Source organism: Diplotaxodon limnothrissa, linkage group LG3 (assembly GCF_057381915.1).
Source record: "Diplotaxodon limnothrissa isolate DT_005_m linkage group LG3, D_limnothrissa_male_GT1.1, whole genome shotgun sequence".
NCBI classification, from domain to species: Eukaryota; Metazoa; Chordata; class Actinopteri; order Cichliformes; family Cichlidae; genus Diplotaxodon; species Diplotaxodon limnothrissa.
In genome coordinates, this window is record NC_140598.1 from 58,489,232 (window position 1) to 58,515,380 (window position 26,149).

A 26,149-nucleotide genomic window follows, 5' to 3' on the forward strand; every position below is an offset into this window, starting at 1 on the left:
TTCAAAGCTGCGTGCACGTGAGGATGTAGATAAAACATCCTCACGTATCTGTTTCCCGACAAGATACTTCAATCCAGTCAGTGCTTCGGTTTGCAAATATTCTACTGAATGTCGGGGCCTGTCCTTACATTTGCTCCCTATTGTCTATTCTTAATAGACCGCTGTACCTCACCAGCCCAGGCATCATGAGTGGCCATGATTGCTTGCTTGTTTCCAATTGATTTGTCAAGAGGAAGCAATTCACATTCTCCGCATTTGCTCTGGCTGAACAGAGACCAAAAAAAAAATGTGTCTGAACAATGGTGCCATTTAAACTACGCTGGCATGGTGGATGTTTATTGGGAGGTTAAGCGCTGCATAAACAAAGCCTGGCGGTATCTCAGATCTGCAGCCAACCGGAACATTGGACCGCTGTCTTTCTGTAAACTCATTTTGTTATTATTATTTTTTTATTTATTAATTTTTAAAATCTTTAAAGGCTTTCAGGCTGTGTGCAAGATCGCTATGGTAATTTGCAAATTAGAAAAAATAAAAGAAGAAAGAAACGTATAGCAGATCCACATCTCGAAACAAAAGCAGGAGCCTTAATTCGACTGAAAATACAGGAAATAAAAATACTAATACTCAGCAAGCAGATCTCAAATGATTCAGTTGAATTCCTCTGACTTCCTGTGCAAATTCCAGTGTTTGGTTCTGTCTACGAAACCAAAGCTGTTCTTTTTCAGTCTGCCTCACTAAGGCTGGGGACTTTGCTTCGCCCCGTCTTTCTGCCTTCCTTTTGCAAAGCTAATACTTTTTTTCCAAAGTGTTTTCTGTGCTCTCGACCAAAAGGCCGACACACTCCAGATTCCATTATCACTTCCCGCTATCAGGTGAGCGGAGCGTGGACGGAGCTGGGCGCCAAGTACGTGTTCTCACTGCGAATTCAATTTTAGGTGACACTTCCCGTGCCGGGGATTGTCACTGCGTGACACGTCCCAGCTGAGGCCCTGATGCCCGAGGCCTCAGCTGGGACAGATTGAGGAAGGGGAGAGGGGGAGACTGGAGATCCTGATTACATTATAGCAAGTCGCTGCTGAGTTTGTGGGGGTTGAGCTCGGGACAGCATATAAACATATCCACGCTGAGCGTAAGCACGGACATCAGCAGCTTCCACCAGGTTTCCAATCACTTTTTCTGTCCCTCAGCTTTACCGGGAAAATACAGTGTTTCTGCAGCGACTGCAGCTCAAACAATCCAAGCGAACGCTGAAACCAACCGGCCACAAATTACACATCTATAACCTATTTTGGCCTCCACAGATATACAGTGTACTTTTTACATGATTGCAGCACGATTTGCTAATGTCCTCCTGAATCATTCCTTAAACGTTTCTGGATTGAGAAAACTCGATTCAGATTCAGACAAACACAAACACAAATGTGCATACCAGGGTCTCCATTACGGCCTCTTCTTCCCCGCTTTCCCGGAGGTCCTGGAAAAAAAGAAGAAGAATGCGATTGTCATTTTGTTTGTGTAAGTTTCATATTCTACAAGTGTTCTCGCTCTCACTTTTGCACACCAGGGTGAGGAAAAACCTCCAATGTGAAAAGTTCACATTGGAAAACCAAACACGTTCCAGCCTCACTGTTTAATAAGCATTGAGGCTTTATGTACGTGTAGACATAAGTCGAGGTGGAAGAAAGAACTCCAAGGTCTGCTTCATGCTGTCATTTTATTTCTTTCTCTCCTTTTAAAGGTTGTCTTTCAGCACGGATGCCCAGGTTTGAAATTTGTTTATCTTAACTAGCGCGTTTGTGTTTGCCATCTTCCTGTCAACACTATCATGCTGCTAAAGCTCAGCTGGAGGAGTAAAACAATTACACGCTTAGCCAGGTTTTACAAGTTGATGGCTTGACTAGATCGTACTGAATACAGGTAACGCTTCAAAAAAGGAAGAAAAAGTGTAAATATCTCTAATTTCCTTTATAAAATGACTTTGAAGTAATAATGTTAGTCTGTTCATGAGACCAGCCGCTAAAACTAATTTTCTTGTTTCTGGCTTTTTGTTGTCATTTCCACAGTAAAATGCCAGAATTTTAACATTTTTAACATTAAAACATTAAGCAACCATGTTTATATAGCTTCTCACTTGCATTGCACAGCCGCCAGGATCGACAGTTTGATTATTTTCTATTAATTTACTAACCTTACCTAACTCAGGGCCACTGTAGTCTGTACTGGTTCTGGACTAATGGTATGACAAATCTAAACTAAACTCATTTCTAGTGCCAGTTCGAATGACTTATTAACAGCCTGAGTTGCCTTCAAGGGGGAGGAACTGACGGTCACAGTACTTGCGTGACAGGGTCGGGAGAAGTGTGTTTGTATGCAGTGGTATTCTTTACGCTTGACTAGCAGCTGTGAACAAACACACTGGCTAGTGTGTCTCCTCAAAAACATCCAAATTCTGACTTAACAAACTGGGTGAACATCAGTCTCAGGCAGTGGAAAACGTGCCATATCAGTGGCTACTCCTATAATAAAGGAGTGTTTTTATAAAGGCAGAACTTGAGAAACCTGACAGATATAGGATTTTTGAGACCGATATTGTTATCGATATTTAAAAATTCAATATTTTGATATATTAGCTGATATTTTTTTCCAGGCACAAGAAACATAGATAGACTTCATTAACACTTGTTCTGTGTAGTTATGTATTTCAAACATGGGTGTTGCCAACAGAGAAACTGCAACGTGTCCACTGGTGGATATAATATGCAACGTCAACAGCCATAACATGACTGAAGAACGTTATCAGCCATTATAAATGCAGATATTGCTATATCTGGCAGCACAACGGTGTGGTAATTAGCATTGTTGCTGCACAGCAAGAAGGTCCCGAGTTTGATTTCGGTTGATCTGATATCCTCGTGTTGGTGTTGTTCCCAGATCATCATACTAAATGTTGTTCCAGGATCAACATTGCAAGTGACCAATCAGAATGTTGTGACGTCATACTTTTGCGACTTCGGGAAAAAGCGGCGTAAAACAAAAAACTGTTCTAAAGCTGCGTGAAACCGCCTCTGTCCGCCGATCAACGGACCCTGACCCTAACCCTAACCCTAACTGTAACCCTTTAATAAACAGTAAGCAGAATTGATATTGTCCTTGCAACATTGGAATTTCATAAATGCACGAATGGCTTGGCGCGCAAAAGAATAACGTCACAACAATGTGATTGGTCACTTGCAATGTTGAACCTGGAACAACATTTTCATGATGGTCTGGGAACAACACCAACACGAGGATATCAGATCATCCTTTGATTTCACCCTTCTGTCTGGAGTTTGCATGTCCTCCCCGTGTTTGCGTGGAATCTCTCCGGCTCCCTCTCACAATCCAAAGACATGCAGTTAGTGGGATTAGGTTAATTGGTCATTCTAAATTGCCCATAAGTGTGAATGTGAGTTCAAATGGTTGTTTGTCTCTATGCGTTAGCCCTGTGGAAGACTGATGACCTGCCCTTGGTGTACCCCGCCTCTCACCCTATGGTAGCTGGGAAAGGCTCCAGCCCCCCGGTGACCCTGAAAAGGATAAGCGTAAGAGGATGGATGGATGACGCTATATCAGCCACACTATCTTGCCAATAAATTGATGAGTTCTTTTTTAATCCCTATTTAATCAAAGAAATGCATTGAGTCATCATGTTAGAGGTTCAAGATAATCACAGTCATGAAACAATTTCGGGTGACTCTGAACTCTCTCTAGGTAACACTGCAGTTATGCTGATGAGAGTTTCCCATGATGCACTGAGAGTTTCTTCTACATTCACCTCATCCTCACTCTCTATGTATTTATACACTGCTCTGCATTTAAATTTTAGTTATAATTGGTCTTCTTCCCTGTCTTCCTCCCTTCACCCCCAATCAGATGGCTGCCACTCCCTAAACCTGGTTGTGCTGGAGGTTTCTTCCTGTTAAGAGAAGGTTTTTCCTTCCCACTGTCACCAAATGCTTGCTCATTTAGGTTTGTCTGATTGTTGGAATTCTCTATGTGTTATTGTAGGGTCTTTACGTTACAGTATAAAGCATCTTGAGGCAGTTTTTTTGTTGTTGATTTGGTGCTGTATATAAAACTGTACTGAATTGAGCAAAATAAATAGAATTGGTGAAAGTTTCTGAAGAGAGCGCACAGCACAGAATTAATTATTTGGGCATTAAAAGGTGCTCCAAGAAATGACTTTGATGCTAGGCTTTCATGTTCAGCTAAAGTATGCAAGTATGCAAAACAATCATACTAATTACGAATCTAAATTGCTGAAATTGACCTCCATACCCTGCGTGCAAACCAGATGCATGCCTGTAAGTATGGTGCAAAACAAAAATAAAAATCCTGTTTATGCTGTGTTTGGCTGATTTATGACATTCCAGATGTGTCATTAGGGTGCAAAACGCAGGATTATGTTGCACAACTCTTTGTATGATGCTAAGTGCTCAATTTGATACCACTGCTTGGCTCAGCCTCCACTTCCAACTTTGCTCCTTTTGAACCCTTTCCAGGATAATGTCAGCTGCTGCCAGTGAAGGGTCCAGGCAAAGTTTAAGGAATGAAACCACAGGTGGAGCCTGACTCTCACTTTACTGTGGTTCATATCAACCCTGGGTTCTCCATAGGTTTGTATTTTAAAAGAAACAGAAGGGGGTTTACTGTGTTTGGCAGTCACTTCATTATTGCTCACTTTGAAATGACACATGACACCTCAGAGAGGAATATCCTGTACGACAAGATGACATCCTTCTGATTTCAGTAGGATATTTTTGACAACCTTTAAGAAAATACTGCCTTCGTGGGAGTGTGTGGTCCAGACGAAATACTCTACACGATTTTTAGATATCATCATGATTCCTAATATTCATCATAATATTTTTTATTCAGATTATAGGCTGTAAGGAGATATCGCCATAGAATCCAGACTATACACTGAAAAACTTGGTGAAGAGTGCTCTAAGCCAACAACAATATTTCAGTTTATGAAACATTAATGAAAGGATAACTTAACAATGTCTATAACGGCCAGTCCAAACACGTTTTCAGATGTATTCAAGTTTCCTTAAGACAAAAAAAAGTGACCAGAACCTCTTTAAAAAAGTGAAATCAACAGCTGGATTCTAGGGCGAGGGGAGACATTCGGCTGCCTGTTAAGGCAAAACATCACTCTTGCTCAAAAACATTGTTTTGGCCCGCTGTTTTCTCACAGTATCCCGTGTACAGCGGTTTCGGAAAGAAATGGGGCCGGGAATGTCATGACGTGGGTCACTAACTACGAACAATCTGTTGAAACCTTTACAGCAGATTTTAAAAATGAAAGTGAAATAAATCAGAGTGAATTTAATGTTCGTAGTAAATGTTTGGCCAGGCGAAGATTTTGGTCAGACGTAACAAAAATGGGCCCTGTGGTGTTGAATATTGTGTTTTTACATTGTGTTATTTGGTGGCTTTTATATTTGAGAAAGGAAGCAGCAGAGAGCCACATCACAATGCACAACCAGGGATTACGGTTTGGCTTGTTTTTTTACTAGGCTACACTGATGGTAATGTCAGTCCGTTTGTTTTCAGTGACTACTGTAGATATACTCACATTTATCCTAATGGTTGCGGTGATCCCTTCACATCTTTATATAATGAATTACAAGCTTATTTTATTCAGCTGACCATAAATTTACCAAATACGTCCAAAGAGGGCTGAAAAACTAAGCTAAAGCTAGAGTGCCAAAAAGTGCACTACATTAAATAGCTTTGTCTTGATATCCCTGTTTGTGTGATGTACCATTACACTTTATGGATGCACCTTACTCATGTCTCAATCACACTAGAGTATAAACAGCATGGCATTTGCCTTTTGACTAGGAAAACTGTGATTTCCCAGTGTCTGCTGGGAAGTAGTTAAGGTCGTTACGGACCAACCAGATGTTGTCTGTGCAGGGCCCTCAACCTCCGGACAGCCACTTTGATCACAAGGTGATTGTACATATCAGCTGGTAGGAGGTAACCAAACAACGATGGGCTGACTCGGGCTGACTGCAATCACTCTCAGACAGATAATAACTGACAATAATCGCAGAATAATTTCTAAACACGGGCAGACTGCCACCAAGTAGCAGTCAGTTAGATTTATGCATATGTAAGACAGATTTTTAATAGATGACAATAGATTTGCAACTATCCCAGTTAATCCACATGTTATAACAAACAGATTATGTTTAATTTCCAATTACTGATCCGATTACTCTGCATTGATCCCATTCAAATGCAGAATGATAGCTGACAGACATAACATCTTATTGCTGTTTTTTACCATTAACACACAAACAGCAACTGACTGTGAGTATTAGCACTAACCACAGCATGCACTAATCAAGATGGCTGCAAAAGCACTGTTAGAATAAAACATTAAATATCAATCGCCACCATTCAAAGGAAATCTGGTCAAAGAGAATCTCAGTTTTGTTACCTTAACTGCAAATATCTCTCAAAGCTATGTCTGAAAAACACAATTTATTGAATGGTTTTTGATACATAAAATCCAATTAAACAATGAGCTATATTGACCCAAATCCTTATCCAGCAAACCTCTGATATGAGGTAAAAACACACTCACACAGGCCAAGCGGTGTGACCTGGCCAGTCAACAAAAGAAATGTCCCTAATTAGTGCTAGCGACTTTTCTTTCTTTAGCTTGTGGTGATAACATCATGTGGACTGTGATCAATGGTTACATGTTCTTGTTAGGCTAGTAGAGTAGTTTATCGAAAATATCATTCACTAACCTGCGACAACAGACAATTCAACTATTTACACTACTGCTAAACCAAAAATCTAAATATTCATATAAAATCTGCTTTTGCATCTTAATCTAGAAGTTTTTTAATTTCAGTTAACATAAAAAAACTTTAAAAAATTAACAGTTTTGGTCTTGAGCCTTGTTTTTGTGCATATGCGATATAATCAAACATACTGTGAAAAGTAACTTTGTTCACTAAAATTGTCAAATTGTCATTTGTAGACAGTGCCAGTCAAAGCAGAAACACTGCTTTAACACGGTAATCACTTCTCTACAGCAGCGACGGCATTGTATTGACTAAACTGATGGATATAAACTGACTTGATTGGTACCATGTTAGCTGTGAGAGCAGCATGAAACCATCAGCACAACAATTTTCTGCTTTCTTACAACGCAGTGTGGGATTTTTACACCCCGCAGAGTGTTATTGGTCCAAAATATTGACACTATTAGTCATTCGAAAGTTATTTAGAAAAAAAAAAAAGTAATTGGCAGCATTGTGAAACATGCTGTTTTAAGCCATGGCTATATTGTTTTTGAATAATTCTGCTCATGCCATTCATTACAACCTTATTTCAAAGCTATGCATTGTTTGACATAATAAATTTCTTGTTTATACTTCATGGAATTGAAACATAATTGCTTTTTAGCACTGCCCACCATCCATAAAATACAGATTGGTCCGGCACAGCTAACAGCACAGAGAATCCGTTTCTCCTTTCTCTCCAAATCAATCAGTTTTAAGTAAACCAGGCCCCGGCCGGACTCATTTACAATACCAGCATTGTTACTGAGCTTGATATACATAATCAAACCATTCAAAGCTTCCCTCTCAAAGTAATAAAGCTATCCCTGAGAATAAAAGTCAAAATTATGCCAGAAATAGCAAACAGGGTACCAGCTTCAACCTCCAAAGTAAATCAAGTTTGACGAGAATTGGCTTTAGATTTCACAGTAAGCCTAGTTGCACCATGCCTGGGTACAGTGAACAAATTGAGATGTTTTCTGAAACTGCAGGCCGAAATCATACACAGTTTATAATGCCCCTTGTTAAAATGTCATCACGAGTGAAGCTTAAAACTTTTGATCTTCAACACGGTCTGTGTCACTTGCTGTGGTCTCTTTAATTGCAAATAAAGAGGAAAGCAAAATGTACTTCTGAGTGTTCATTCAAATGCATCAAAGGTTTCTGTTAAAGATAGAAAAAGCCTAAAATCGCCCGTTTTGAAAGACTCGTTTGTTAATACCACAAGCAAGATCTCCTTCTTGAACTGAACCTACAGTGCAAAAATCTGAAAGCATAATTGGTATATAAGTATATAAGTATAAGTATATAAGGACAAATGTGTATAAGGAGTTTGTACAATTCTAATAGGCTTTAAACTCAATATTTGGTATGACCACTTTTATTTTTCGAAAAAGCCTGAAATCTAGCACGCAAACTTTTCTCTCAGTCTTCAAGAAAAGTTCTTCGGGTTTCGTGAAAGATATTAAAAGTCCTTTTAATTTTAAAAATCTCCTTTTAATGTTCGCTGCCTTTTTTCCATTCCCTGTTAACACAGTCCCACACTGCTTCAATAATGTTGATGTCTGGGCTCTGGGGAGGCCAATCTAAGACTGATAATTTTCCACAGTGTGCTTTTCTATCCAGGTATACTTTCTCTGCACACTTTCCAGATGGTACTACATCATGGATCAAAATCTGCCTACATACTGGTCTATCAAACTCTAATTTATCTTGACATTTTTGGTATTTTTCATAGACTCATCTAAAGAAATGGGAACAAGTCATGTGCTTTTGTGACAGGTTGCCACAAAAGCATACAGTTTAAAATTAATTCTTTGCTAAGTTGTCTGTTATGTGTTGACACGAGACTGGTTCTTCCACTGAGTTAGGTGCCTTTTATGCTTAAAATGTTCAAAGGTCAGTGTTAACTGGCTTAACAAATGAAAAACATTGCTCTGAAAATGGTCAGGTACAAGCACTCCAATGAAAATTAATTCAAAGAAATATCCAAAGAAAGGCTGTGAAAGACCTTCAGAACTGTTTCTCAAAACCACTTTAAAAATGACAAGAGAGTCAGTAAAATATAAAGAACTGAGGGGTGGCTCAATACTTTGCACAGTAATGAAGCCATTTGTCCATGACTCATTCTAAGACTACTTATAAATTTAAATTTTAACCAGCCAAATCTTTGGATACCAAACGCACGGCATACTGACCTTGCTGTTTATTCATAATAATGTCCACACAATGTCCAATATAAATGTCATATTAGTTCAGTGCTTCTAACTACTTCAGATGGGAATGATTCAGAAACTGACGTGAACAAAATTTGTGGGATTTGGTTCAGTTATGTTAAGTGACACTGGCTTTGCCATGACTGTCAGGTCCCATCGTGACTAAAGTTGCGCCTGCTTCATTGTTGAGTCGATAAACACTACAATATCACAGTGTGGCCCAAACTAGCCTCAGACCTTGGCTCTCAAAGCTGAATTGAAATGTTCGGAATATTTCTAATAAAAAAACACAACTGTTATGATCAATGTCTAAAGCATTCCAAGGATTTAGGAGGATTTGGTCAAAACAGACTTTAATATAGTCCATTTAATACCACAACATGGATGGATGAGTTTATTAAACCTGGCAACTCCTGGGTATCCAGGTCAGAGGAACTAAAGCTGCACAAAAGCTGGCTTTCTACTGTACAATCATCTGTTACTTTACAAGTACATTTTTGTGGAAACGTCTGGCAAAGACGAAGACATTCTTCATCCAAGATCCTCATTACTCGGCATGACAATGAATAAATCAATACGTGAAACAATGTGTCCACTGTCCAAGGGAGAAAAAAATGGAAATTTAAGCACGATTTTACAATCATCCTTGTCCATGAATGTCACTGCTCTCTTCATCTGTGTATTGTTGTCCGAAATGGGAATTGCAAAATCTAAAAGCAAAGACAGAGACGCAGAAGACTGCTCCTCACAAAAACCTCAAGTCAGCGGATTTACTGAGCTAAAAAAGAAAAAAGAATAATAATAAAATAATAATAAAGTGCTCAGTGTCAAACCTGACAGACACATGTGAGGATCACGTCGAAATTTCTAATAATCTGGATCTTCCATATTGCGCCACGTTGAGCAAATTCAATCCAGCTTGCTGAACTACTGCACTGACCCCTGAAGTCTTTGAGGTTACGCAGATGCAGTCCAACGTTAAAGTGCATCTGTGCTCCCCTCACACAAACACCTGATTCTGAAGAGTCAACGGAGTGGTACAAAAAGATAGATGAAGATCTGGATTGTCTCTCCATCAGTTTTACACCCCTCTTGGGAACATCACTCACGGGTATTGTTGAGTGAAATAGGAAAGTCCTCTCAAACTTGAGATCGGCTAAGTTGGCCCCAGAAGGAAGTCCTTGGACTCTCATTGACCCTACCTACCTTTACGAACCCCATCACCTCCCCAACATCGTTCAGTTTAAGAGAGATAAGTAAGTCAAACAAACAGCTTCTTCTCAAAGAGAAGGTCGTTAGGCACTAAAAGGCTCCAAAACCCAAAATGACCATATTACACTCTAAACATTAGCAGCAGCATGTCAGGTGGACTCCCTCGTTATCATGTCTAATGGCTTACTCAAAGAACAGAAAAGTTGCATGGATTATACCAACTGTACCAATGGTTGGATGTGCGTACTCTGACGTACAGCTTGCAGTTCACATTCACATAGCAAGCTTCACTTGTGTCACTAGAAGTTCAAGTCCTGGAAATGAGAGGCAAGGGTCCAAATTCCTGCTATCTGATACAAAGAACAGACTACAGCATGGTCAGCGTGTATAGTTACGTCTTTTCAAAGAGCAACCCTATTATCAGCCATGTTTAATGGTAGCGGTTCTTTAACTGCCTTCAAACTGTTGGGGTTATTTTTCTTGCGAGCCAAAAATAAGCGGCGGACTGTAACACGTGTAGGTAAAAGGAAAAAAAAGGTTTGTTAACTTGTTTAGAGAGTGCAAAGCTACTAACCCTAAACCCCAACTACTTCTTCTTCTTTATATTTTTTTTCCTTTTAACAGCTTCTTGAAGGTTTTTGGCAACTTCATATAAACAGCAAACTCTGCAAAAGAATTTGGGGGCCTATTTTAATTTTCCCCAGACCCGCATTTAAATCCCAGCCCGACCTAGAAAAACAGTGTTTGAAAGGATATTTCACATTATTCTCTGATTCTGTGGCATATATCTTCATTATCGTTATTTCCAACTGAATAAATATGATGATTATAGTCATTTCCTAAATACTTATTTTCAATTATATTTAATTCGTTGCCCCAAAAAGAGAGGCACATTGTGTCTGATTTTTACATTTACTTACTGTCCTCTCTTTGTCCAGTCATTTTGTCACCGCAGAAAATCTTCTCCAGTGAGCACTGTATTTATTTATCCAGTCCATTGCAATGCTACAGGGCATTTCCTGTATCTATTTCAGTGCCAATCAAAAGCCATTACACAGACATCTTTGTATTGTCTCTGTAACAAATTTATTGTTAGATGCAGATAGATTTGTTTACAGAGTGCTACTCAAGACAGTAAAGCTACAGTAAAGCAAAACATCTCACTGATTACAGCCTAAATGTAATCTAATGAACAGTCATGAGAAGTAATGAACAGCGTCGCCCGCCTCATAAACTCTAATGAAACTCAGTTCTGTCATTATTAATTACAAGACGCCATGAAAAACATGTTGTGTTGTTATTACGTTAAAGTTCAAACTAATTCACAGCACCAACAGCCCACTGGTTAATGTCAGAAAGTCCCAAGATATCACCACGAAGCAATTGGAAACTAATTACACGAACCAGGATTCATTACAACGCAGAAAGCAGATCCTGATTTTTTTTATTTTTATTTTAATGACGCATGTTTTCTGGGAGCATCCCTGCACACCCTCAGCAGTGGTCAGGGTATGTTGTTATCAGCTTGAAATGAATTCGTTTCTCCATCCGTCCCTGATGAATAAGGCAATTTTGTGCCTGTGTATGTGAATGTGGTGTGTGTACGTTGGCTGGGTTCTGCGCTGCGTTTGTCCAGATGCCAGTTATCAGTTCATTAAACCAATCAATCCATTAGGATGTGAGGAACTGTCTATCGCTGCAGGCTCCATTAACGCTGCGTCAAGCAGACTGAGACCGGTATTAAAAATGCATCTTCCTCTCCTTCTGCCACACTAAAAAAAACCGAAAACAGTCTCCAAGTGAAACTTTTTTTTCTTTTTTACAGCACACTGCCAGTTAGCACAGTCCTGCAGTCGTCTTTCAAAGGTAACCTTATAATAAAGACGTACACTCACTCAGACACGTTTAACGCCCAGCTCCGTGGACTGAAAATCATTACAGAACCGAACAAGAGCTTTGTCACAGAAGACACATGACGTGACTATGACTATGGTTGGCAAGCGTGCGTGGATCATCCACGTTTTCGCTTCGGTTCAGTGTCAAGGCTTGAACGCTCCTGAAGAGGAAGTAAGGCCTTTGAGAGAGAGCCTTTTCATCACCTTCAGAGATCAATGTGTTTTCCTCTGGCAGCAGGCTCAGTGCTGGGATACTTGAGACCCACCCCGTTAGCTGCACACTGCAATTATCCTCCCCACAGAACTGACTGCGGTCGTGATGGAAGCAGAACACACTCCCTGATGAGGGGAGGTCAGTAATAAGCCAATCGATCGGCCAAGTCGCGTCGCTTTAATGCAAGGAGTTAAACTGGCACAGTCGGCCTTCCTGACGACTCTATCAGGAACCTTCACTGTATCCCGAGGACATTCCTGGAAACATGTGCTTGCATTCAAGGGAGTGTTACTTATGGGTAACATCATGACTGTTAGCTATACCGTTTCATCTTGTGAAAATGAAAAATAAAAACGCCAGGATGAGCCCAGCTTGGCTTGGCAACGGTGAAGTGTAATCCACAGTGGAAATGAATGGTTTCTTTTTAGTGTTAACCAAGTCATATCTTGGCATGTCCTCCCCCCCAGATCGCACGAGGGCTTCCAATCTACCAGATAAATAAAACCTAATCTAATTGTCATGATAAAATCGCCGTCTAGGGCCAACTGTCTAGTCAACTTTCACTGAACTGCAGCTTCATCCACCTGTGCCTTCATTTCAACACTGGTCTGTTCAAATAACAGCGTTAAGGAGGGACAAAGAGTGACCGAGAGTTAATTATTTGACTCGGCATATACCAGTGTTTCCCGACCACTGTGCCGTGGCACATAGGTGTGCCGTAGAAGGTTATCTGGTTCCACCTGATTAGTCCTCTAAGCCAGCGGTCCCCAACCCCCGGGCCACAGACCGGTACCGGTCAGTGAGTCGTTTGGTACCGGGCCGCGAGAGTTGAGGCTCGGGTGTGAAATTTATGGTTTTCAGGGTTTTTATCGTTAACTCAGTTTCCCTTGGTCTTTTCCTGTGTGTTATGAATAATTCTTCTTTTTTTTTGGTACCGGTACTGGTTTTATTTTGTTGTACTTATCCGCGACACCTTAAAGGCCGGTCGGTATAAGTATTGTCGGACATAAACCGGTCCGTGGAACAAAAAAGGTTGGGGACCGCTGCCCTAAGCGACTGGCGTGAGTAATGGGCAGAACAGTTACATTCTCTTCCACTAAAGGACAGTACAACTATCTGCCCCAATTAAATGGGTTGCCAACTGCCATCTGCCAGTAAAACTGAAGAAGACGAAGAACAAATGACATAATGGTCATACTGTGAGATGACGCAGCACCTACTGCCAATAGATAAATATTTGAAAAGAATCTGACCTGGGTCCCGGAGAAAATTCGGACCCAAACAAAGGCCCTAGCATGAGTAGTGGTCATAAGAAAGCAAAAAAATATACTGGGGACAAACCGAACCAATTCCGCTGTGCCTGGTGCGCGGAGAAAAATTATCAATATGCATTTTGTGACATTTTTGTTGTGCTGTGTGATTTTTCGAATGTGAAATATTGGATTCTAGTGAAAATCTATTTCAGCATAATCTGACCTCTAAACTGATTTGACCATTCAGGTTGGAAGAGTCTAAATTTACCCTTCTAAAGTGCAGCTCTGAGGCATCCTGTTGAACACCAAGGAAACTGAGGACACACTGAGACGTGGCCAAATGGCTCTTCAGGGGATCAGCCAGAAGATACGTTGAAAGCTTATGAAGGGCGTGTTTGGCGACCATTGCACCGAGCATAGTGATGGCGACATGCATAGTAATACATACTACACCTTCTTCTGTGTGTGTGCTTGAGCTGCTAAAATCGTCACAAGAGGATTTCTGTAACTGGGACATAACGTGCATGATTAGCTTCAAATGATCCTTCTCTTGTTCAAGTTCAAATGAAATACTTTATCTGTGTTTAAGGCTTTTGTGGCTATTAAATGTCACGTTGGAATCGCGTGTAACCCTATACCTGCTGCTAACGGACGCTATGACTGCTGGCTGACCTTATCAACACCAGAGTTTTGAGAGCCAATGGTGTGTGGTGTGTGAGTGCGTATATGTGTGTGTAGCTGGATTTAAAAGACATTGGGCTATACAATATGGACCACAGGGCCCCAAACTGCTCAAGGACAGTTCTTCAAACCAATGAAGTCACCGGAGAAAAGCCAGCAGCGCTCAAGTCCAAAATGCTATTACAATACTCAGCTATTTCAATAAACTAGAATACAGTTCGTTATCCTCATTACATTAGTGTCATGTTTGGTTGGATACTGTAGGATAGCCAACAACTAGCATGGTTTGCGATCCTATTTTTTAACTGCTTGTGGTTGTTCTTGTTTTTTTAACTGTACAGAGGCTACCACAGCAAATAGCTTTCAGTTCAGATGGCGTCAGTGTGTCAATAAAAGCCATAACCACCGTTGGTCTTTACTCTCTAAGATTTGATTGATCAATATTGACACTTCCGATAAAATGAAACCAGTTCCATGAAGTTCTGCTCTGTATGGAATCGTATTACTTTCTGTTCAATGACCCTTTCCCTTTCTGACAATCCCCAATATTATTTCTACTGAAAAAAATATTACATGGTTAGAGGGTTCAACTAAATTACAAAATAATTTAGCAGTCACAATAAGCAGCTTTGCAGCAATTTTATTCTTTAATGACTCAGTTCAATCTAGTTGGTTATCTTCAGGGGAAAATAAAAATTCAGATTTTGCTGGTTCAAGTTTATAAAATATGAGGATTCCTAGAACTTGACTGAGTTTCTTTTTCATTTTTTTAATCACTGTGAATCTATTAGCTTTGGATTTGGAATTTAGTTTTGGTCTGGCACAAGAAAGTGTTTATATATTTTCTTCTTCTTTTTCTTCCTTTTAAATTTAGGCAAACTTATCCTCAAATCTAAGCGAACACAATCCCACTGTCTGGTCAGTAAAGCTGCAGTTTCACTTATGTGCGGGACGTTTCCATTCCCTTTGATCTGATTTGGTTGGGACTCCGGTATTGTTTTTTTTCCCTTCACTCTTTAATGTATTCTATCTCCCAAGGGACTTTCACTATGCTTCAACTTATCGGCCAACCTCGGTGGTCTGAAGCTGGTGCTTACGTGAGGGTTCAGGCTTGGTGGATTATCCTGCAACAGTTTGAGCACGCAAGCATGACGGGTACAGGCTCTTATGTCACAGATACCCTATCTTGTCAGCAGCAAAGGAAAATATAAGATAGACAGGCTGTGAGTGTGGTGGGCTACAAAGGCGATCGCTTAGTAGAATAGAGGGATGAAAGATTTAAGGGGAAAATGGAAAGTCTACAGTCTAGAGCAACATGCTTTTGACCCTGTTGCGTGGAGTTGTTGAATTCACTGCCCTTATAAAACTCCTCAGTCAGAGCAGATATTACGGTTGTTACATTTCAGCTATGTAGACTTGACATTAAATCTTTTTATCGTTTAAGATTAAAGAATGAGCGCGACTCGTATAATCAAGGCTTGAAACTAGAAATGTATCGAAATGAAAATGCTCCACTGAACTCTCAAAACTGGCCTCACTAAAGATGAGTGCCAATTTAGCCCTCTGCTGGGCACGAGCTGCAAAAAATACAATCCAATTTTTCCATTCAGCACTCCAGTGAATCATAAAATAATGGCACAGTATGTCAAATCGGCTCCAGATATATAAAGTGCAATTTGAAGAGAAGCCTCCTCTCACCAGACCTGCAGGTGTTGACAGACTGAGATGCGAGGTTGATATTCGAGTGGGAACAGGTAGGTGAAGTTAGTGGAAGCGGCATTAAAAAAAAACAAAGGAAAATCAAACAAATAACTTGAGATGATTAAAAACGACGGTGATAAGAGGCTACTTCTGTGCATATCTGCAACACATCCGATATTATGTGGACTGTCGTATCACAAATCCCTTAAGAAGACTGATGAAAACAACCTGACAACAGAATTTCAAGGCTTTCCTAACCGACCAAAATAAACACAGGGTAGCTCAGACGAGCTCTGGGAGAATGCTGAAAGCTGTAAGTGTCTCACAGCCGTGAATGAGTCCTGAGTGGAAACAAAAATAAAGTGTCATCTTCAGGCTGTCAGTCTTAAACTCACTGAAAGTCAGCCAGTAGGGAGTTTATTTTCCCAAACCCAGGAAACCCCTCTGGATGCTGAGGGATATACAACATTCCTCTAAAAAGACATGACCAAAACAACTAAATTTAAATGAAACACTCTTATTAGGGATTATTTCAAGCCACAAATCATGGTGATCTTTCCACTACGGCCTTCAAATGATGGGCTGTGAGCAAAAGTAGATGCATCATAGCGCAAAACATTCAGCTGGAAGGGAAATGAATTGGTACGAAAGCCAAAGCAGCCTGCACACGAACAAAGCTCACATTTTTCTAACCTCAGCAAATCTTTCCTTTTAAAAAACACACACAAACCACTGCACCTTTAGTTGCTTTTGTAAGCCATTAATTCCCCTTAATGAGGGCAATTTTTTCACAAAGCACTCACAGTTCCTAAGGATCTTCCTCCGGAGCTGAGTCATAGCCGGCAACTACAAGCTTTATACATACCTCGCTCATTTTTACTGCAGTAATTGGTGTAAAAACAATGTTGCTGCATTGAGTCAGGGGACTCTTTATAAGAGTTAATTCCTTCTTCTTACCTTATTTCCAATCAAAATAAATTGGATAAAACCTACTCGCATTACTGCTTAAGCTACAAGAAGGATTTCTAATGAAAATTATTTCCGTATTAGAACACCAGTTGTTAGGTCAAGCTTCCATCTTGGGGAAAAATCCTTGCTATTAAAGAAACTTGACAACTGTGGTGGAAAATCTGTTTTCATTTTCCTGCAGAAACCTTCCAGGTGCACAGAGTGTAGGCCTCTGGGATGAAGTACAACAGTAAGACCCAAATACATAATAGATGTAAAACTGATTAATACAGGCAATATGAAAAGGAAGAGCTGGAGCTGAGTTGGGTTGCAAAGTGGCATGCTGATGAGCAATAATTGCAGAGAGGCTGTAGGTGAGGTTAGCAGTGCACTGCTGTATTCTCTACACTAAGCCTACCTTTCATAGTTCCTAGCTTACTTATGTAGCTTCCTGATGTAAAGGTCAGTTGGCTTCTCCCATCTGCATGTCAAAAATATCTATGGCAAGTACTGAACCCAAGGTTGCCGTCCAGCGCATCAGTACAGTGTGAGTGTGTGCATGCAAAAGCTCAAAAGTGCAAAATAAAAAAAAAGGTGTGCAAATGAGTGTACAAGGCAAAAAGGATGTGCTAGAGTAGAAAACCACCAGTAAACGCTGCCTGCCTGCTTGTCTGGTTTACGTCTATCCATATCACAGTAAAAGTTGTCTCACTATGAATTCAACAGGCATTCAAACTGTGTCAATATTCCGATCAGTGTTTCTAATTAAATGTACACATTAAACCTAAAAGTAATAAAAAAGAGATTACTGAGCAAGACCAGCAAGATGAAATCGAATCCGGTATTTTTGCCTTCAGACAACACGCCATAAAACTCATATTCATGAGCCGTGATATTAATATCACAGCACCATCTGCCCCCAACAGCTTTACGTAAAACCAGTGACACAGACTGTGAACCATGGTGTCCACTGCTCTCATGATCTAAGAAACATCAACATCAGATTACACGCCAGCACACAAATATAATAAAAACATCTGGAAAGCAGAATGCATTATTAGAATGCAGTAGTGTAATTGTATTAACCAAAATACTTGGTGCCAAATAAGACCGTTAGCTCATCAACACAGTGAAAATATAGCAAATCATATGTGATGCCCGCCAGCTGGGGATTTTTTTTTCCTGTCATTAACAGAGAAATGCCAGACACAGTAACACAATGCCTCATGAGAAATAACTAGAGGAGATTTTTCACAAGCCCTTGAAGTTTGACAGTAAAAACAAAGAGTGTTTTTAAAGTGTTTGGAAAAAGTCCCTCCTCATCATGTTTCCTCTCTACGTGTCAGTCAAACTGACCAAGTCAAAGGTTATGGGCGGAGGAGGGGGGGAGCTCATCCTCTTGGGATGATTTATAATCCTGACCTGTAGTTTCAGGTGGCTGCAGGGCTACAGCAAAGCTGGCAGTGGGGCCCCAGCCCTTCCATCATGACATATTGTTACTATTATGGTCTTGATCCTAAAGGTTTAGCAAAGGATCCACAAACATTTGCCACTTCCTCATCTCACAGCCATTTTCCTCTAAAATCGCACATATATTTGAAAAATGCAATTTCCATCATTCCAATGATGATTAAAATAATAAAAATATTTAATTGACAGAACACTTTTGGTTTATAATATTTTTTTATTTCTATGTAACTTACTCTTGGTGTCAAAGTAATCAAAGTAATATATGCATGCTCATATTACAGTCATATTATAAGTCGTATCATAATATACGTTACCTAGTTTATAATATAAACACGACCCTAAGATTAATGCATTTCCCGCTATGGAAAGATTTAAACAAAATATACTAACAGAAAGGGCAAAGGGAACAAAGGATAACATAAAAAGTACTGTAGAAGCAAGTCTGTATAGTAATTTAGATGATTGTTTTTCCTCTTCAAATGATCTTTGTACTTCAGCTACTTCAGTAGGAAAGGGATGGGACTAATTAAACCCAGGACATAGCAGAATAAATAAGATGAGTCACTTACATAACCAGAGTGTGCATCAAAGTCAAAAGTGCAACACCCGAGCCATTCTAAAGTGATCAAAAAGTTTGTGCAAAACTTCTTGAGCAGCCTTTATTTATATTTTGCCAAATCACCTCAGAGGAAGTGTGGCTGTAAAGAAGCCATTCTTAAGGCAGGGAAACGGAGAAAAGGCTGAGGCATCCCAAACTACATAAGAACCGGACTGAAAATCAGTGTAGTGATGAATCCAGATTTGACATTTGTGGTTTGAATCCAATTAATTGAATTGTATTTATATAGTACAAATCACAACAACAGTTGATTCAAGGCACTTTATAAGGTAACAACCTTACAATAATACAAAGAAAACCCCAATAATCACACACCCCCTTTGAGCAAGCATTTGGTGACAGTGGGAAGGAAAATCTCCCTTCTAACAGGAAGAAACCTAGGGTAGGCTCAGGCAGGGGTGGCTATCTGCTGCGACCAGTTGGGGGTTGATGGGAGGAAGAGATGTGGATAAGAGTCAGAAATGAACATCTTTAACTCCCCTAACTCTTGAACCATTTGCTTAGTTGAAACATTCCAATAAAAAAATCAAAAAAATAAATAATTTGTAATAATTCATTGTTTTGTGTGTTATTTGCTGACATTCGGATGTGGCGCCCTGCCTGGGATTACCGTAATGACCCTAATGTCACAGAAGAAGAACAGCGTTGATGCTTTCAGGAACCGTTGGAATTTTTCGATTGTGCCAATGGTTCCAGTAGTTTGACCACGCCCGCGCTCCCATCGGTTTTAACGTGTTAATAATAACTAGTGATTTAATGCAGAGTGGTGTGTAAACACATAGTGAGTGAAAACAAATGCTCAGTGCATCATGGGAAGCCCCTGGAAGCCTACAGTAAGCCTATTGTAGTGTAACTAAGGGAGGGTTCAGGGTCACCTGATCAACCCTAACTATATACTTTATCAAAAAAGAAAGTTTTAAGCCTAAACTTAAAGGCAGGGAGAGTTTCTGTCTCCTGAACCCAAACTTGAAGCTGGTTCCAAAGATAAGGGTCCCGGAGGCTGAAGTAAATAATCTTTATTATGTACAGAGGACCCAACACTGACTGTGTACAGTCATCTGTCAAACACAGTCGATTCCCTGTCATGGTTTTCAGTTGCATTTCAGCCAGTGATGTTGGGGACCTTGTCAGATTTTGATCCACCATGTAGTACCATCTGGAAATTGTCTGATTGGCACTTTCATCTTATTCACACAGTCACACAGTGCTTTATCTATATCTGAGCACTTTTATCTGACATTTACAAACACACTCTGCAAGATGCATTGGGGGTCAACACGGGGCTCAGTATCTTGCCCAGAGATGCTTTGAAACATGGAAAGGCGGAACCAGGCTTTAATCCATTGACCTTCCAGCTGGTAGACGATGGTCTTTTGAGGTGTTTTTATCTTTAGTTTTTGAATTAAATGCTCTACTTAGATGTAAAGTTTTTTCCCACATTTTAATTACTACACCTATTTATCACTTTTATTTAAAAAATGATGGGTAGCTCAAGATGTTTGCACAGTACACCCTATCCACAAAAGAAATACCTAGGTTCTCCTTTTTTTCCCCATCCTCCATCTCTTCGCCATGTTTCTGGAAATTTGGCAGTTTTTGTGCCATCCTGCTGACAAACACACAAGCAGTACTAAAAAAACAACCTCCACCTCAGCTGACTGGTGGAAATAGAAAAACACAGACCTATTCTCGTTAAGCTGACTTTTGTCTAAAGTATTCCTAACAAGTTATCTCTTAAGTAGTGACAAAGGGTCTATCTGGCAGTGGTACAGAACAATTAGCCATGCAGCACGTGTAGAATCAAAGGGGTTATGAGAAATTTGCAGACGTCTTAAATTAAGCTGAACAACCACCTCCTCTCTCAGTGGCCGCAATGAGAGAGATTATAGCAGATCAAGCCTTTGAATCTACTCTGTTCTTTCATAAATCATAAGAAGACATCCAAGAAGATTCAATTAGTCCTGCTCGCTTAACCTTGGCAGCACGGAAATTGCACACCAAACCAAATACCCTGAGCACAGTATGAGAGGTATTTATGAAAGAGATTTGAGGAGGCACTCGGTGCCAGTCAATGGCAAACAAACTAATAAGCAAAGCCAAAACTAAAGGGGTCCAGATTGTTATTAGATAAACACGAAAAAAGGAGCGGTGCTTACAAGAAGACCTGGATGCTATTTTCAGGCCACCCATTTACCCGAGTCCAAGCCAAACGGTAACCTTCAGAATACAATGTGTTGTGTGAGGCAGTGATAAAAACCTCTTTTTATTTAGAGCTTGTGTTTCCAGAAGGACCCAAAAAGGCATTCTGTTATGGATTACCTTCGTGGCATAACGAGCTGCCATGTAGAAAATGAACACCAAAGCAAGTCTTTTTCTACTGCGGCTGCATTTTTAATGCACTGGTTCATTATTTTCCCTCTAAATAAGACTCTCATGACTATAGAGCACTGAATGTCACCTTTCACAAAGTTTCTGTTTAATCAAACTACAAAGCTTCTTGGTTGCTTCATAACAAGACAGAACTGGGCTAGAGATAATGACACTGAGGAAACTTCTTTTGGGTGGAGATCAGATTTGGCCGTCTGACCAAAAACAGTGACGAGTAAATGTAAGTGGCATCTCTTTGAGTCGCCCGTTGTTCCAATTTCTAAATGCTAATGAAAACAGGATTAGACAGCTAGTGCTGTAGCACACGTGTTTCCACGTTTAATGCTGGGGACCGTTTGAGCATCGTCTAAGGCCACACATGGGATACGTACACACTTTCCACTTACAGACACACAAATTGTCAGAGATGGAATGATAGCAGATGGTCCTTCTTAATGTTTGTTACTTAAAGAAGGGGAAATACATTTTGGCTGTTGTTTGTGCTGTCTGCTAAAAGAAAAATCTGAATTGTTTGACTGAGATCAAACTGCATTACCTTTAAGTTGGTTTTATGAAGAGAGAAAAGCCAAGCTTCATCTTAATATTGGGCACTGTTACGGGAAAAGAGCAGGGCTTGATTTCTGCAAACAGGGCACTGATTGTAGGACTGCTGAAGTCAATTACTCGTTCAAGTGGCAGCATACTGTTCACATTAAACTTGCCATGTTACGCTGTTTATTGCTCCCTATGTTCCATGAGAACTTGCACTTTTGGAAGCACATGAAAGGAGAGGCGATGCGTTACTGTACTCCTAGAGAGGAGTTCAATTAGTCGAAGCCTGCGTGTGAAGACGTTCTGCTCCGAATTCAGCACCAAGCCATCCTTGACGACTCTCTCTGAAAACTATCAACCTCAAAAACCGAGGGGTGCTCCATCTATCTGCCTTCCAACATGCCCCGTTCTCACAGCGGCTGTCATGCGCGGCGAGAGGCTTGTGCATGGGCAGGGTTGTCATGTGCATGTGCAGCATAATTCACAGCATGTAACGCTGTACATGTAACACCTACTCTGGCAGCGTGCATTTTCCACGAACTCCACTTTATCAATCATTACTGGGAAAGTGCCTGAACAGAGGCCCTAAGCAGTAATTTTGGTGGATCATTTTATGCATGCTAAGGCGGTTGAGATTTACGTAAACACTGAACATTTGCAGATGGGCGTTATGAAAAACAGGTGATGGAAATTTTAATCGAGTTTAACTTGAAGACTGCTTCTCCGATCCAGGATTGTAATCATTTGATAAAATATCTTGTTTTGTTTCATACTAACATTTTATGTCTGACACAGAGCAGTTTGTGATGGTGTTGCATTATGTAAGTAGAACTAGAATTGAATGAGTAGTTCACCAGCTGTATATATTATTCAGTGATTGAGATTAACAACACTTTAAATGTTCAAGCCATCAAAAAAAGTTTTGACACTAATAACTGTAATTTTTTGTGTATGTGTGGTGACCGTGGCTCAGGGGGTTGGGAAGCATATCTGTAACCGGAAGGTCGCCGGTTCGATCCCCGGGCTCTCTGTCCTCGTTGTTGTGTCCTTGGGCAAGACACTTTACCCTACCGCCTACTGGTGTTAGCCAGAGGGGCTGATGGCGTGATATGGCAGCCTCGCTTCTGTCAGCCTGCCCCAGGGCAGCTGTGGCTACAACCGTAGCTTGACTCCACCAGTGTGTGAATGAATAGTGGCATTGTAAATCGCTTTGGGTCCCTTGAAAAGCGCTATATAAATCCAATCCTTTATTATTATACTGATTAACTGCAAAAATACAGCATTTTAACGTAAATCGCATCTTTACAGGCAATGATTTTGATGAACTTGGACACAACCTGACAACTTCAGCATGTTCACTAGAGGGGCATCCATCAAATCACGTGCACGGCTGGTTTAAATTCAACAGCACTGCATCGATTCAGGTACGGCTTTTGTCACAATTTAGGCTGTCTGAATCGATGCAGACATCACTTTTTGGAAAACCCTCACAACACAGCCATATCTTGTTTTTATCTTTCAGCCTAATCATGCTATTTACTGGAGGCTGGCAACCCACTCTGCTCAAACCAATAAAATTGTCTCTGCCAGAGTTGTCAAGTCTGTGAGAGCTTTTGTCAGAGCAGAGTTATTAATCACAGATTTAAAAAAAAAAAAAACAGTCCCAGTCAACTGATTAAACTAACAGACAGGTAGAAAATCCCCAAGCTGAGTCTGAAAACTTTCAGCAAACTATCCAGATAGCAACACTTCACAGTCTCAGATTCCCTTCTTCACCTCCAGCTAACATTAGCAAACATGAGCAGTAGCTGCATGTTCTTCTATGCTGCCGCTGCAGGCTGAATCCATTTCTTAAGCCACAACATAAGAAAAAAAATCCAATTAATTCCTTTAAAAAAACGGCATTTTTTTTGTTAGACAACAGACAAGATACTCTAATAGATGTCATGGTCATGTAACCAAAGATGGCACATGTTAAAAGCACAGCACCAACATATGACTTGTTCTTCGTGCCTCTAATAGAACTACCAGATTATCAAACCGTACCGCTTAAAAAAAAAAGTACATCAAAAATACATCACACTTTCCTGACCCTGTGGGGAAACTGGTCTTGAACTCCCACTACTGCTGATCCACCATATGCCTCGTTCTGCTCCATAACTGCTATGTCACTCCTCCCTGCAGCTTGATCCACCGTATTCAAAGATTTTACCGTTTCCAACGCTAGGGAAACTTTTTCAAGGTTTGGCCTCAACCCAAGAGAAAAGTTCTCTAATGCATGTACACAGTGGAAGCACTTGTTGGGTTTTTTTCTTTCCTTCCATACCCCAGTTACAGATGGAGAGACCCCATCCTGTCAGGCTCCCCTGTGCCAAAGCTCTGCCAGGGAGGCCCCTGTGATAATGAGCCTTAAACACTATTTACAGCCACACTACAATAATGCTGTAACAATGGTTTCCACATAAGTTTTGTTTCAATGGACATTTCTGGGCATAACTAGGCTTGGACCAGGCTAATAAGTGGTCCCTGATGGCCTTTGCCAAACTTTACCTCACTGTGCTGCCAGTGTGCATTTATAGGATTTTTATACCCACAAAATCATTAAATACAACAGACGGAGACTCCAGTAGTGTTAAACATTACTATGACTTTGATTGGTAAACTGTACTTATTCTAAATTCCTCATTCTGGTAAAAAAAAAAAAAAAAAAAAAGACCTAATATTATGTTTTACCTCAGGAATAAATAACTTGCTCCGCTGCTGAGAGTTCAACAAGAAGCTTGCTATCACCCCTATGTCCCTATGGCAAGCACGAAGCTACCAACAGAAGCTGGTTAGCTCAGGATTGCAAAAAGACTGGAAATGGAGGGAAATTGTTCTTTCCTGTTCCAGTTCTTTCCAAAGGTAACAAAATCTGCTTGAAGTCCTGTCATCACCGTGAGGCTGTAAGGCAATAAGTGGAGACCTGTGGAAGTTCATGTGCGAGGGTAAGAAATCATTTGGAGCACATTATAACCGTGAGTAAAACTGTAACTTGTTTTCACACTTGCTCTGTGCATATTAAATGAACAATATATTACCGGGTCCAAGATAGGCTGTTTTTTTATCCTCTGGATAGAAACCAGCTAGCTTTTTTTTCCTTCTGAATATAAACCATACAGACATAAGGCATGCCATAGGAGAATTTTCCTGAAGAATTTTATGTGATAAGATGCTGCTCTCATGTCTGCCTGACAGAAATGCTACTCAGCGACAAAGCACAGCGGCTACAGCTAGCTATAGCAGCTAGCTGCAGCTAAAACGCGTCTCTGTGTGTCTGGTTTATAAAAACTGGAGTGTGGAAATGAGAAGATGCAGTCTGGGACTAGTTGAGATTTTGATCACAGTCTAGCTGTTTGAATTCTTAACTCCAAGCACGGCTAAAAAAGCTGCTGGCTGTAGACTTTTATTTGCTGGCACACGTAGCAGAGTATTGTTGATATTCACATCTACAATCAGCAACAAAGTAGCAGTAATATATTATCACTGGCTAGCTTCCAGAGAGCCTGATGGATAAAACAGACAGCACAAGAATTGAAATGTTTATGCAGTCAGCCCTAAGGCCTCTCCGATGCAGGGATACGTTTATCCCAAAGTCCTCAGTGTCTGTCTGCTGCTCCCTGGAACTGTAAATGTGTAGCCTACACAATAGCACAGTTGTTCAGTTGTTGTACAATCAGTAAACAGCTCAGTTGTTATCCTGTCACTTAACACGATGTAGGACATGAGCGTGACGTTGCCAGAAGACATTACGCATGTGAAAATTTACCACAGAGGGCAGGAGTACACCCCCAGTATGAAAAGCCCCTTTGCTCGCTGTGTGTGTGTGTGATTTGTGGAGTGGGTAGCTGGAGTTACATCATGGGCGCTGCTTAGGCTGTGCCGCTGCCAGGCGTATGATGCAAAGGAAAAAAGAAGGCGCAGGCCGAAGAAGGGTGTGGGAATTTAGAGCCTAACATGAGTCTCAAACCTTGGCAACCTGTCTTTACTCAATGCTCACCCCAGCGACACAGAGAGGAGCTCTGGAGCTGCTGTGGAGAGACTGGAAGGGATGTGAGCGGATCTGTGTTTTATCACTGCAGAGTGGCAAGTCCTTTGGGACGCTCTTCTTATTCTTTGAAGGGCACTTTATCA

At 40.6% G+C, this 26,149-nt stretch overlaps 1 protein-coding gene across 1 annotated transcript in view; it reads right to left on the bottom strand.

Annotated features, from left to right (window-relative positions):
* The window catches only part of col25a1 (collagen type XXV alpha 1 chain), a 155,930-nt gene that overhangs the window by 68,099 nt on the left and 61,682 nt on the right, over positions 1-26,149 (bottom strand). The window contains exon 3 of the mRNA XM_085350983.1: positions 1,430-1,474. Coding sequence (XP_085207109.1) covers positions 1,430-1,474 — 45 coding nt within the window. The remainder of the gene's footprint in view (positions 1-1,429; positions 1,475-26,149) is intronic.